The sequence below is a fragment of the Staurois parvus genome, unplaced genomic scaffold, assembly GCF_062004578.1.
Source record: "Staurois parvus isolate SC_StPar_1 unplaced genomic scaffold, SC_StPar_1.0 ptg000498l, whole genome shotgun sequence".
NCBI classification, from domain to species: Eukaryota; Metazoa; Chordata; class Amphibia; order Anura; family Ranidae; genus Staurois; species Staurois parvus.
Window position 1 is genome coordinate 750,438 of NW_028318294.1, and position 15,199 is coordinate 765,636.

The window sequence follows — 15,199 nt, forward strand, 5'->3', positions numbered from 1 at the left end:
GTGAAGAGGTTAACCTATTGCAGCTCATATAACACATATGTGCACAAGAGTGGGCTTTAACGCTGCACTGGGCAGCCGATGGTTTTGTGCTGAGAGCATGCTTACAACACAGAGATCAAGCTGTCAAAGACAACTCTTGGTCCTCACTAAAGAATGATAGCCAGTGGAACCGCGTCCAGATCACGTGACCACTTTGACAAGCCAATCACAGCGGACACATGATCGCTGATCCTTCCCCCCCTTCCCAGGGCGTACAAACTCTATTAAAGGGATGTTGGTACTAGATGTGAAGGGGATAACCAGGGATCCATGGAGCCCTGGTGTTTCTCCAGAGGGTGCCAGGTTGTCTCAAACTGTGACTATTTGACCTTACATTTGTGGTGATTTCAAAGTTCTGGGGTTCGTGCCACTTGGCAGAGGCACCTGCATGACACCAAGGATCTTTTTCGTCATCTGTAAAGGTGGCAGTCTGGTCACCACTTTAAAGGGGCATTCTTCCCACTGGCCACCAATAATTGGTTTAGCAGGAGTTTCCTTAGGATCCCTCACGGGTAAAACAGTCAAGAAAGGTTAATCTACAGCTCCAATGATGGATATCTGGTCCAATTATTACATCTGACTGAAGAGGGTGTATTAACTACTGTAAATACTAGTGGTTGTCTGCTTCTAGTTCAGGGGTCTCCAAACTTACTACACAAAGGGCCAGTGTATGGTCCTTAAGACTTTGAAGGGGCCGGACTGTGGCCAGTGTAAGTAGAAAATGCCTTGGCGTCAATGCCCCATCATTGGCATTATTGGGAGGAACAATGCCTCATCATTAGCATCAGGGAAAAAAATAGTGTCCCATTGTTGGAGTCAGTGGGAGGAATAGTGTCCCATCGTTTGTGTCAGTGGGCGGAATAGTGTCCCATCGTTGGTGTCAGTAGCCGGAATAGTGTCCCATCACTGGTGTCAGTGGGAGAAATAGTGACCCATCACTGGTGTCAGTGGGAGAAATAGTGCCCCATCACTGGTGTCAGTGGGCGAAATAGTGCCGCATCACTAGTGTCAGTGGGAGAAATAGTGCCCCATCACTAGTGTCAGTGGGAGAAATAGTGCCCTATCACTGGTGTCACTGGGAGAAATAGTGCCCCATCACTGGAGTCAGTGGGAGAAATAGTGCCCCATCACTGGTGTCAGTGGGAGAAATAGTGCCCCATCACTGGTGTCAGTGGGAGGAATAGTGTCCCATCGTTGGTGTCAGTAGGAGGAATAGTGTCCCACCGTTGGTGTCAGTAGGAGGAATAGTGTCCCATCATTGGTGTCAGTGGGAGGAATAGTGCCCCAAGGGCCAGATAAAGGCAAGCAAAGGACCACATCTGCCCCCCGGGCCACAGTTTGGAAACCACTGTTGTAGTGGATTGGATTGAAGTTGAGAAGAACCATCAATGGTGTTAGTGGGAGGAATACTGTCCCATCATTGGTGTCAATGGGAGGAATAGTGCCCCATTACTGGTGTCAGTGGGAGGAAAAGTACCCCATCGTTGGGGTCAGTGGGAGGAAAAGTACCCCATCGCTGGTGTCAGTGGGAGGAAAAGTACCCCCTCGTTGGTGTCAGTGGGAGGAAAAGTACCCCATCATTGGTGTCAGTGGGAGGAAAAGTACCCCATCGTTGACGTCAGTGGAAGGAATAGTGCCCCAAGGGCCAGATAAAGGCAAGCAAAGGACCACATCCAGCCCCTGGGCCACAGTTTGGAAACCACTGTTATTGTGGATTGGATTGGAGTTGAGAAGAACACTGCAAAAAACTCTCACATTCAGCTGACAGGGTTTGTGTTCAACCAGTCTTATTCTTACCCTAATTTCACTGCTTTCTCTTTTACTCTTTAGATCTGATTTTGAAGATGAGCAAAATTTACCAGTAATATGACTGCAATAACTAGATTGCTTATGTAAAGAAACTTTACATTGCTGGAATCAAGTTTAAATATGAACCAATGGTGACAAAGTAAGATAAAACATTTACCTCCTGATATAATTAATGAATGTCTACTCATCTATAGCCACACCAAAAACAAGAACTGGTATATGCAGTAATAAACAGACTACTACAATACTGACAGAAATACAGTCTACTTACATTACGAAACTCCCGAAATGGCACAAACTGTACAATATCCCGTGATGCTTCCTCTCCGGTATGAGAGCGGAGTACTCTGTTATCCCCATCAAGAAACTCCATGGCAGAAAAGTCTGCATTCCCCACCCCGATGATGATAATGGACATGGGCAGCTTGGAGGCTTGTACAACGGCATGTCTTGTTTCATCCATGTCACTAATGACACCGTCTGTTATGATGAGAAGGATGAAGTATTGCTGGAAAATAAATAAATACACAGCAGGTTTGTATGGCCCCAGCTGAAATTCTAAAACTGACAGTGAGAAATGTATGTCAATTTTCATACTCATGCAGAAAAAAGTATTTTTAATTATATTCGGTGAGCCTTGTAATTCCTATGAGTGTTCATATGAGTACCATTTGTGAAATTCGATCCTGCTCTTTAAAAAAAACACAAAAAACGGCACAAAAAAACAAAAACAAAACAAACTAAAAAAAACCCACACAAAAAAAAAAACAAACAAAAAAAATAATTTTTTTTAAATTTCTCCCTCTCTCTCACCTTCCTCTCCTTATCTAACCTCACTACCCTACAGATACATGCTGGGAAGAGCCATAGTCCACAATCCATATACCAATTAAAGAAGTTGTAAAGGCTGAAGGTTTTTTTACCTTCCTGCATTGTATGCAGGAAGGTAAAAAAAAACCTTCTGTGTGCAGCTCCCTCCCCAGTCCTTCCTCCCCACATAGTCACCCGAGCTTGATCTCGGTCCAGCCATGTGCAGGAGAGCAGTGGCTGCGCTGGGTCTCTGCCACCTCATTGGCTTCCACTGCTGTGTCTGAGCCATTGTCTTCTGCTGCTGTGAATTACAGCCAGTGAAAAGGGAACTGGGGGCAGGGACGAGCTGTGCTCTGCTGTGTCTTATGGAAGCAGAGAGCGGGACTCAGGAGCAAGCACGCGCCGGTGTCCCCTTAGCAAGTGGCTCATTATGGGGACACTGCTCAGGGAGGAGGACCCAGAAGTGCTGGCAGGGGACCCAAGAAGAGTGGTTTTGCACAGAGCAGGTAAGTATAACATGTTTGTTATTTTTAATTTTTTGTTTTTAAAAAGAAGCCTTTAATATCACTTTAACCCTATTCTTATTACTTTCCTTTGAAAATGGGACTCACCTCCTACTCTTAACTCATCTATGGACATTGAGATGAACTGATGTATGATTTTCTGGCAGAAGTTTCAGTTGTACTGTTGACATATACTCTGTATGTCTCTGTCTCTGAGACTTTCTTGAAATAAAAACATAATATGTAGAAAAAAAACCTTATAGACACCTTGGCAATGCAAACTGATGAAACATGTACATGAACATGAAACATGGTAGGATAGGGCCTAGCTTGTCTTTTACAGGTAAAGTCAAGATTCATATTCAACAACTACAGAGGCCATTATCTCAGGATCCACTGATTTTTTTTTGACATGCAGTTACTGTAAGCGTTTTTTTTTTTTTTATCATTAGCAAAGCGTGACTTGCCAAGGTTTGTGACAAGTGTAATGTCTAAGAAATCTGTCTGCTACAGGGAAGAGCAATAAATGAATACACTCCGTAAAGTATATTAATTACTTCTCTTATTCCATTATGTCTAAAACTAGAATATCCTAAGAGGAAGGATGAGAATTCAAAGTTTACTTAAGGCCAACGAATAGCGTAGATATGGCTCTCTACAGACGTCAAAGAAAATATTTAGAAATATACAGCATTTTCTGCGTCTACGGTTTCCATACTGCACTATGGAAAATTTAAAGTATAACTATGGCCTCCACAATATGTGCTACAACACTTAGGATTCATGTACACTGGCGTTTGGGAAACTCTTCTGAACGATGGAAACTGACTGCTGGAAAACGTAGGTTAAAAACCATCAGTTTAGCCATGTTTGCATACCGCGTTTAGAAGCATTTTTTTTTAAGATAATCTCAGGAGATCTTCCAAAATGTCCAGAATGCACTGAAAAACAGTAGAAAATTTACTATTTCAGACATTTTGAGAGAAATAGAGAGAACAGAAGAAGAGAGCAGTATGTGTTGAGATGACCTGTCTTTTCTGGTTGTACTCACTATGGATCCCATCGTGAGCATAAGGCGGCACGTTCTACCATTTTTTGCTTCACGCACAACCTGGAACTGACTGCGCTGGTGTACCGGGTCCATTTGAATACATGGAAAACACTTTGCATGCATTTCTGACAATGAAAAAAGGCTCTAGACAGCATCTGGATATAGAATAGTTAAAAAACGCTTCTAAACGCAAATGCTTATAAACGCAGTTAACCGCGTTTACAAGTGTTTGACACGCCGGTAAAATCTACTCCTGAACGTAAGTTTGGTGGGTTGAAAAAAATGACTGTAAACTCAACTGCCTGTAAACGACGATGTGTACATGGACACATAGGAAAACATTAGGGAGAGTTCAGGGGCTGCTGAAAAAAATGCTGAACTGCTCCTGAACGTCAGTTTAGTAGCTGCAGTGTACATGAGCCCTAAAACTAGAATATCCGAAGAGGAATGAGGAGAATTGAAAGTTTACTTATGGCCAACGAATAGCGTAGATATAGCTCTCTTCAGACAGCCAAGAAAATATTTAGAAATATACAGCATTTTCTGAGTCTAATGTTTCCACACTGCAGTAGGGAAAATTGAAAGTATAACTATGGCCTCCATAATATGTACTACAACACCTAATTATAGGCATCTGCAGTTACTCCCGTCACCCCCCTGAAAGTCCACAAATACCTGTTAATTGTGCCAGTGAGGTTCACTGCAGGCAGCTTCCTTTGATGGGGAGACAACACTGCTGCACTGCTACTGAATTCAAATCAGCATTGTCTCTTGTGTAGAATATGGCTGCTTGCACTACAGCGGTATGAGAAGATGTCACAAGGGGTGTGGCTATCAGTTTTCTAAAGCTAGTAACAGATAGATCTTTATTTTTGATCAGCCAGTGGGCTGCTAAAAATAACACATGGATTTCCCTATCCACACAGGTGAGACGCATGGTGAATTCCTTTCTGCTGCGTTATTGTATTCTGACAGCCGGGACCCCTCTGCTGTCAGAATACACTGATCAGCTCTGCAGACCATTGGCTGCAGGTGCTGTTCGAATGAAAATTTTGCAACATTCCCGTTCGAGAGAAGCAGATCATTAACTTCTCTTTAGTGTAAAACGGATGGATCGACTTTTTTTTTTTCGGTTTCATCTATGGCCGCCTTTATTCTCCTTCCCTCAGAGATCCCCTGAGTTTGTATTTTTTTTTTGGGACATATGAACCAGGGGCACGTGACGTAGTGACGCACTGACGTTTCCGGAAGTGCTTCAGTGGCCATTTTGGGTTCTGGTACACACGGCTGTTCCTATCCCCAGGACTTCCATCTACCACCATCGGAGGTGGTTTAAGACTCTCCTTCAGACTTGAACGTCCATTGCATTGGAGCTACTGCCGAGTGTTGATGCTGTTTACATTCCTCTCAGTATGGATGCTGATTTCACCTTTCTTTTACAGTTGCAAAAAAAAAGTATGTGAACCCCTTGGGATTACGTGGAGTTTTGCATGAAGTCACAACAATAGAAGAACACAGTCTGCTGAACATAATACTACACAAACATTAGATGTTGCCATGGTTTAATTGCACATAAAATGTAAACATTCACAGTGCAAGAAGGAAAAAGTATGTGAACCTTTGGACTTAATAACTGGTTGACCCTCCTTTAACAGCAATAACCTCAACCAAACGTTTCCTGTAGTAGTAGATCAGACCTGCACAACGATCTGGAGTCATTTTGGACCACTCCTCTTCACAAAACTGTTTCAGTGTAGCAATATTCTTGGGATGTCTGGTGTGAATCGCTCTCTTAAGGTCATGCCACAGCATTTCAATCAGGTTGAGGTCAGGACTCTGACTGGGCCACTCCAGAAGGTGTATTCTGTGCTGTTGCAGCCATTATTTTGTTGAATGACTTGTATGCTTTGGGTCATTGTCCTGTTGCATCACCCATCCTCTGTGGAGCTTCAGTTGGCGGACAGATGGTCGTACGTTTTCCTGCAAAATGTCTTGATAAACTCTGGAATTCATTTTCCCATCAATGACAACAATCGGTCCGGGCCCTGAGGCAGCAAAGCAGCCCCAAACCATGATGCTCCCTCCGCCATGTTTTACAGTGGGGATGAGGTTTTGATGTTGGTGTGCTGTGCCTTTTTTTCTCCACACATAGTGTTGTGTGTTCTTCCCAAACAACTCAATCTTGGTTTCATCTGTCCACAGTATATTTTGCCAGTAGTGCTGTGGAACATCCAGGTGCTCTTTTGCAAACTTCAAACGTGCTGCAATATTCTTTTTGGACAGCAATGGCTTCCTCCGTGGTGTCCTCCCATGTACTCCATTCTTGTTTAATGTTTTCCTTATTGTAGATGTGTCAACAAAAATGTTAGCATGTGCCAGAGATTTCTGTAGGTCTTTAGCTGACACTCTGGGATTCTTCTTTACCTCATGCAGCATTCTGCGCTGTGCTCTTGCAGTCATTTTTACAGGATGACCACGCCTAGGGAGAGTAGCAACAGTGCTAAGCTTTCTCCATTTGTAGACAGACTGTCTTACCATGGACACAAGAACATCAAGGCTTTTGGAGATACGTTTGTAACCCTTTCCAGCTTCATGCAAGTCAACAATTCTTGATCGTAGGTCTTCTGAGAGCTCTTTTCTGCGAGGCATGGTTCACATCAGACAGTGCTTCTTGAAACCAGTAAACCCAAAACAGGTGTGTGTTTTTTAAGGGCAGGACAGCTGTCAGCAACACATCCAATATCATCACACTGATTGGAGTCAGGTTGGCTCACTCCTGGCTCCAATTAGCTCTGGGAGAAGTCATTAAGCTAGGGCCTCACATACTTTTTCCTCCCTGCACTGTGAATGTTTACATGTTATGTGCAATTAAACCATGGCAACATCTAATGTTTGTGTAGTATTATGTTCAGCAGACTGTGTTCTTCTATTGTTGTGACTTAGATGATGTTCAGAGCACATTTTATGCCCAATTCATGCAAAACGCCACGTAATCCCAAGGGGTTCACATACTTTTTCTTGCAACTGTATGTATATGAAGAATATCTGGAATCCATCATCGACTCTTTTTAGGATCCGAGCTTTTTGGATTTGTTTCAAGTATTTTGGACTCTATTTTTGGACTTTGATTTGACTTTATTTATTCAAGTCTGCTTTATTAATTACTGAATAATGTACTTACTGCTGCTGCGTCTTGAGTTGTTGCTTGTGCTGCAAATCGAGCCACGTGGTTGATTATTGGGGAGAAGTTGGTTGGTCCATAAAAGCGTATGTGAGGGAGACAAGAGGAATATGCTTCTATAATGCCTTCAACTCCTATAAGAAAAATGCACAAACAGCTTTCAGTTCTTCAAAAAATTTCAAATTTTGACATGTACTAAACAGCTCCATGCAACAAGAAAGATCAATCTGTGATTGCTCTCTAAGATACATTACAACTGTAGTAATAAACCCAAGAATATAATCCATTGTAGTCCGTGTCAATGGGCTTCTCACACTTGTCACATAATTCTAGGCAGTCATCCTCCTTGAAAATTTAGGATAAAAGCATTCAAAATCTAGGTATTGGGATTTGGCTAATAGAGCAACCAGAAAGCTCGATGGTTTTCAACATGGAGGAGTCTCACTGCCCTAGCTGCATTCTTTTGTGAAATGAAAAAAATTCTAACAGGCAGTATGATATTGTACCTTCATGGATGGAGAAAAATAGACCTGAAAAGAAGAGGTCTCTGTGACAGTAATAGTAGAAGATGAGAGATATAAAACAATGGTGCAGGATTTATCCTTCCAGTATCTTTCCAACATACATATATTTCTTAACCTCGATAGCGGTCTGATTATTTCAGTATTTCTGTGCTCAAAGTGGTACATTATTTTTAATGGAAATATGTTGTTTTTTTATTGTAGGCCTGTAATTCTTAGGAATAATTCACTGAAATCTGTCCAAACAAGAGTCTAGTAAACATCCCGGGTATTTGAAACACAAAGTCATATAAAATTTGAAACACGAAATCCTAAATTATAATATAATAAATAATCATAAAAAATAATAATATAATAATAAATTTAATTCAATAATATAATCAAACTAAAAACACTGAAATTTGAAATATAGCGCCAAGTTCGCACATCACTGAGCAAAGTCGCAAAACCATTTTTAGTGTCTGATGACGAATTTCCCCACAAATCATTATCACTCAATTCTGCAAGTGGTTCTGATTTACTATCGCTGTTCTCTAGCTGGTCTAAAATCGCTTTTGACCTAAAGGGACGCTTTTTGGATGCCATGGACTTTTCTCAGTTTCCAGGCAGAAAGAACAGTAAAAATGTAGGCAGGGCGCAGGACAAAGCACTCGGGAAAAAATGTATGTGAAATCGTTTGATACAGTAATGTTTTACTATCAGATTTTAGTGTATTGAGTGAATGTCACATTTTAACATTTTTTAAATTCCCGCCGGTTCCATCGCCCGTACATACCGACACTCGCAGGGAACGGAACCCGGAAGACGGATGCCAGCATCAGCCAGAGAACATGGCCATGGACGCTGCAGGAGGGACATCGCGGGAGCGCAGGACAAGGTAAGTGCAGAAGGGATCCCAGAGCAACGCTGCAGTGTATTCCCGAGTGTAGCTTGGGGTTACTGCTTCTGGTACTGAAAGTTAACCCCGAGCTACACTCGGGAATACCGAATACCGGGGTTAAGCTGGCCACACATTATATAATTTTCTTGTTCAATTTCCGTTAGATTTATCTTCAGCTATGTAGTGCAAGAGCCTTCCTGACTGCATACAAATTGAAAATGTTTAGGGTTGACCTCCATATTATGTTTTTTGTAAATCTAAAAGAAAATTGTAAAAGAAAAATGTATAATGTATGGCCAGCCTTAGATGCCATCTTTAAATATCACAGTATGAAAAATTTGTAAAACATCCACTACAAGAGACAAACATAAAATCACCTGAGCAGAACGGGCTTGTCGGATTAAAGTTGATAGCAAATTCATGAGACACCTAAAATATGAAGCATTCTGATTAAGCCGCAGACCAATGACATCAGGTCACATGTTTACCACTATATGATAAAAGGAATGCAGTACTTCTCTAATTCTACCTTATGCCAATCAGGGGTGGACTGACCATTTGGAAACTCGGGCACTGCCCGAGGGCCCGGGGTCAGTAGGGGGACCCCATGAGATGCCCCTGGTACCTTTTTCAAAGTTTTTTTTTAGTTTGGGCAAGGACACAGGGGCCCCATGATCCCCTATTGCCCGGGGGCCCCATGAGTTGTCAGTCCACCCCTGATGCCAATTCTTCCTTATGACAACCCATGTGTGAACATATGAATATAGTAGGATATGACCACAAGTATTGCAAAATAATAAACAGATCTTGATTGTCCCAGTTATTTTTGTATTCCAATATATTCACATGTGTAGCAATCAATAGTAAAGGCTAAAGCCTCGTACACGATGAGAATATTGGACGAATGATTGTCCATTTATTTCTGCATTCTAATTTCATATCGAAAATAAAGAGGTTACTAAAGTTGCCCATATTCTTCTATGACAGAATACAACTTTGGAAGTGATGTAACATATTGTATTGTAATGTATTATTTTGTTTCCATGCGCGGTCTTGGTCACTCAAATTTTTTCAGATGAATACTGTACTCATTAAATAAAAAATCGTTCACTCTGGTATTGTGTGAGAACAATTTTCATGCTTGTCCTTTCTGATAAATTTGCATGAACTGTTGTGATCGGCTCTGAAAAAAGTTGTGTACTAACAATCAGATTATCGAACGATCGTTCCCAAAGCGGTATTTTTCATCTGACTTTCTCATTGTGTGTACTATGCTTATCCACTTCCTGTCAGTGCAGGGGCGGGTTGTCGTTCATAAACAGCGCCCGCCATTTTGGATTGTGCACGCTCCCTGGGAGCGTGTGGCACCGCGATCTAGTGCCCGCTGTGTCCGAACACCGATCGCTGGACATTGGCCAATCAGTGATCACATGAAGAGTAGTAAGGAAGATGTCACTTCTGACATCATTGCTCACTACGTGTGAAATCTGTGAATGATCACAGAGGTCACATGGTACAAGGCTATTCACAACAGCCTTGTACCATGTGACAAGCTGTGACCAATCACAGCGCTCACAGTATTTCTCAATGGCTGCAAAAATGCAGTCAGAGAGAAGGAAAAATGATTGCTTTTACAGCCTCTATGGATGTATAATTTTTCAAAAAAATTTTTTACATTTTTATATGAAGTTTTTTTTTTTTCAATATACGGTCACCCTAGCAGTACAGTGTCACTATAGTGATACTGTACTACTTGTGGGGAGTGATGAAGATTTTTTTTTTTTTTTTAACACTGATAATTTCACTTTCTTGCAGACATTGAGAAATACTGTGAGAGCTGTGATTGGTCACAGCTTGTCTCATGGTACAAGGCTGTTGTGAATAGCCTTGTACCATGTGATCTCTGTAATCATTTACAGATTTCAATAGTAGTAAGCAATGATGTTAGAAGTGACATCTTGCTTATTACTATTCATGATCACATGATCGGGACCTCGCACAGAGATCACGTACATCTATCGGAGGACACAGCGGGCACTGGATCACAGTGCCACGCGCTCCCAGGGAGCGCGCACAGGCTAAAATGGTAGGCGCCATTTATGAACAGCAACCCGCCCCTGCACTGCTCCCATCCGGCCGTTTATATACATGGGCCGGACGGGAAGTGGCTAATGAACTGCAAAGGCGCTCTTTCCTAGTTCATTCACAAGCCCTGCAGCTTTCAAACAGACAGTCCATACAGAGGTATGGGCTGAAAGCTGTAAGGCTTGTCTGCAGGAGCCTGACATTGCACCCATCAACAACTGGTCGCGGGTGCATTACTTTACAGGCTCTTGTGGGAAAAAATAATAAATGCACATTTAGTTTATGAAAAAATACGTGCATTTATTATTTCTTCACAAAAGGCGAACTTCTCATTTAAGCCTGCACCTCCTGCTGGTAGTCACTCAGCATTGCAGCTGAACTCATGTTGTAGCGCACACCTGCCCTAATCAGAAGAACTTAGGGAGACTGCTAAACATTCTGCCTGTGCTTGATAAACAGGTTAATGTGTCTTCTCATGTACTGCATAGAGATCTTTATGACTAGGACTTCTGTTTGACATTTCATGCTTTGAACCACTCCTAGAACAATGAGGGATGAAAGACTTGGTTTAAACACCAACTGAGCTCTCAGTTTAAATCAGCTAAAAACATTCTAGATTTATCAAAAGAGATGTTTAGTGACTTATAGTTCACTTTCTTTCTAAGGCAGCCACAGTCTAAAACAGCCCATAGATGACTCGGTCTACATCCAATGCCCCCATCGGTGTTGATGCAGAGGGCCTTCCCAAGTGGCAGAACACAATGATTACTGCTAACAGCTATACCCTCCGGCAGTAATTGAATGTAAAAAAATCCAACAGGCTGGTTGTACCAAAGTCGATCAATGAACTGACTTGGGTACAATCAGCCTGCCCATACATGGATCAAACTTGTCAAATCAAATCCATGTATGGTCGGGCTAAAGCATGGGTCCCACTCTGCAACTGCTGGCAGAAGAAAGACATTTCTACTAGACTCCCTCAAGAGTCGGTTCTGGCCAGCTCAGTGGATTGCTTTAAAAAAGGCCTGGATTCTATCTTGGATACACAGAATATACCGTATTTTCCGGCGTATAAGACGACTGGGCGTATAAGACGACCCCCTACTTTTCCTGTTAAAATATAGGGTTTGAGCTATACTCGCCGTATAAGACTACCCCTCTTCCAACGCACACCAAATAAAAATGAAAAAAGATCAGATTTGATTTCAATATGGTATGCTATTTCAGTATGGTATTCCAATGATGGGGTGCTATTCCTCCCACTGACACCAATGATGGGGCACTATTCCTCCCACTGATACCAATGATGGGACACTATTCCTCCCACTGTGGGAAGAATCGTGCCCCATCATTGGTGTCAGTGGGAGGAATAGTGTCCCATCATTAGTGTCAGTGCGAGGAGTAGTGCTCCATCATTGGTGTCAGTGGGAGGAATAGCGCCCCATTATTGGTGTCAGTGGGAGGAATAGCGCCCCATCATTGGTGTCAGTGGGAGGAATAGCGCCCCATCATTGGTGTCAGTGGCAGGAATTGCGTCCCATCATTGGTGTCAGTGGGAGGAATTGCGCCCCATCATTGGTGTCAGTGGGAGGAATAGCGCCCCATCATTGGTATCAGTGGAAGGAATAGCGCCCCATCATTGGTATCAGTGGGGAGAATAGTGCCCCATCATTGGTGTCAGTGGGGAGGAGGAATAGTGCCCCATCATTGGTATCAGTGGGGAGAATAGTGCCCCATCGTTGGTGTCAGTGGGGAGGAGGAATAGTGCCCCATCGTTGGTATCAGTGGGGAGAATAGTGCCCCATCGTTGGTGTCAGTGGGGAGGAGGAATATTGCCCCATTGTTGGTGTCAGTGGGGGAGGAACAGTGCCTCATCGTTGGTGTCAGTGGGGGAGGAATAGTGCCCCATCGTTAGTGTCAGTGGGGGAGGAATAGTGCCCCATCGTTAGTGTCAGTGGGGGGGAGAGGAGCGGCTGCTCCTTCCTTCAGTTCGGCCGCTTGATTTTCGCGGGGCCGCTCGGCTCCGCCTCCTCGCCGGTGATTGGTCGCCTGTGTGCCTTTCCAGTGCTGGCACCCAATCACCGGTGAGGAGGCGGAGCTGAGCGGCAGCGCGACCATCGAGCGGCCGAACTGAAAGAAGGCGCAGCCGCGCTTCCTGGACCGGATCGTCGTGGGACCGGGACCGGAGCCAGGTAAGGTACAGCAGCTCCTCTGTCCACCCCTGTACTTAGTGTCCGTTGGAGGAGGAGGGGGGGCGGCGCCGCTCCTCGAAAAAGTGCCGCCCTGACACCGGCTCGCCGTATACCGGCGTATAAGACGACCCCCGACTTTTCAGAAGATTTTCATGGGTTGAAAAGTCGTCTTATACGCCAGAAAATACGGTAACTGTATACTAAGATTTATAGATAAAGTTGGTCCAGGAAATATCTGATTGCCTCTCGGGGGATCAGGAAAGAATTTTTTTCCCTGCAGGAGCAAATTGAATCATGCTTTGCTGTTTTTTTTTGCCTTCCTCTGGATCAACTGTGGGTGTAGGATTATAACTTTTATTTATTTTTTTTAATGATTGAACTGGATGGACTTTTGTCTTTTTTTCAGCCAGACTAACTATATAACTATGTACTAAATTTAACGAAAATATTAAACACAATTTGCTTTTATGCACTTGGGATGTATTTATATGATTTAAACAGGGGTTAAAATTTCGAGTCCAGACCTACTAGCCGGTCACAAAACTTACTCTCCACCAATTGCTCCACCCAACCTTGCCCAGGTCCACCCCCAACCCCACCCCCAGTCTGCCCCCCCAACCACACCCCCTTAAAGCTTATGAAATTACATTTTTCTTTAGAATAGTCCAAAATATAAAACTGTATACAGTAATGTATATCCCCCCTCCCCTGTACTCCATTATAGTGATATGACATGTATACAGTAATGTATATCCCCCTCCCATGTACTCCATTATAGTGATACGACATGTATACAGTATGTATATCCCCCCTCCCATGTACTCCATTATAGTGATATGACATGTATACAGTATGTATATCCCCCCTCCCATGTACTCCATTATAGTGATATGACATGTATACAGTAATGTATATCCCCCTCCCATGTACTCCATTATAGTGATATGACATGTATACAGTAATGTATATCCCAGCTCCCCTGTACTCCATTATAGTGATATGACATGTATACAGTAATGTATAGCCCCCCTCCCCTGTACTCCATTATAGTGATATGACATGTATACAGTAATGTATATCCCCTCCCCTGTACTCCATTATAGTGATGACATGTATACAGTAATGTACATCCCCCCTCCCCTATACTCCATTATAGTGATGACATGTACACAGTAATGTATATCCCCCCTCCCCTGCACTCCTTTATAGTGATATGACATGTATACAGTAATGTATATCCCCCTCCCCTGTACTCCATTATAGTGATATGACATGTATACAGTAATGTATTTCCCCCCTCCCCTGTACTCTATTATATGACATGTATACAGTAATGTATATCCCAGCTCCCCTGTACTCCATTATAGTGATGACATGTATACAGTAATGTATATCCCCCTCCCCTGTACTCCATTATAGTGATATGACATGTATACAGTATGTATATCCCCCTCCCCTGTACTCCATTATAGTGATATGACATGTATACAGTAATGTATTTCCCCCCTCCCCTGTACTCCATTATAGTGATATGACGTGTATACAGTAATGTATATCCCCCCTCCCCTGTACTCTATTATATGACATGTATACAGTAATGTATATCCCAGCTCCCCTGTACTCCATTATAGTGATATGACATGTATACAGTATGTATATCCCCCCTCCCCTGTACTCCATTATAGTGATATGACATGTATACAGTATGTATATCCCCCTCCCCTGTACTCCATTATAGTGATATGACATGTATACAGTAATGTATATCCCACCTCCCCTGTACTCCATTATAGTGATATGACATGTATACAGTATGTATATCCCACCTCCCCTGTACTCCATTATAGTGATAGGACATGTTGTATACAGTAATGTATATCCCAGCTCCCGTGTACTCCATTATAGTGATATGACATGTATACAGTATGTATATCCCACCTCCCCTGTACTCCATTATAGTGATAGGATATGTTGTATACAGTATGTATATCCCAGCTCCCCTGTACTCCATTATAGTGATATGACATGTATACAGTATGTATATCCCAGCTCCCCTGTACTCCATTATAGTGATATGACATGTATACAGTAATGTATATCCCAGCTCCCCTGTACTCCATTATAGTGA

The 15,199-nt window shown here is 42.8% G+C and overlaps 1 protein-coding gene across 3 annotated transcripts in view; it reads right to left on the reverse strand.

Annotated features, from left to right (window-relative positions):
• CPNE2 (copine 2) overlaps positions 1 to 15,199 on the reverse strand; it is a 263,539-nt gene that overhangs the window by 13,964 nt on the left and 234,376 nt on the right. For all 3 annotated transcript variants that reach the window (XM_089689791.1, XM_089689792.1, XM_089689790.1), the window contains 3 exons: positions 9,172 to 9,223; positions 7,394 to 7,527; positions 2,120 to 2,356 (listed from right to left, as the gene is read on the reverse strand). In XM_089689791.1, the coding sequence (XP_089545917.1) occupies positions 2,120 to 2,356; positions 7,394 to 7,527; positions 9,172 to 9,223 (423 nt within the window). The remainder of the gene's footprint in view (positions 1 to 2,119; positions 2,357 to 7,393; positions 7,528 to 9,171; positions 9,224 to 15,199) is intronic.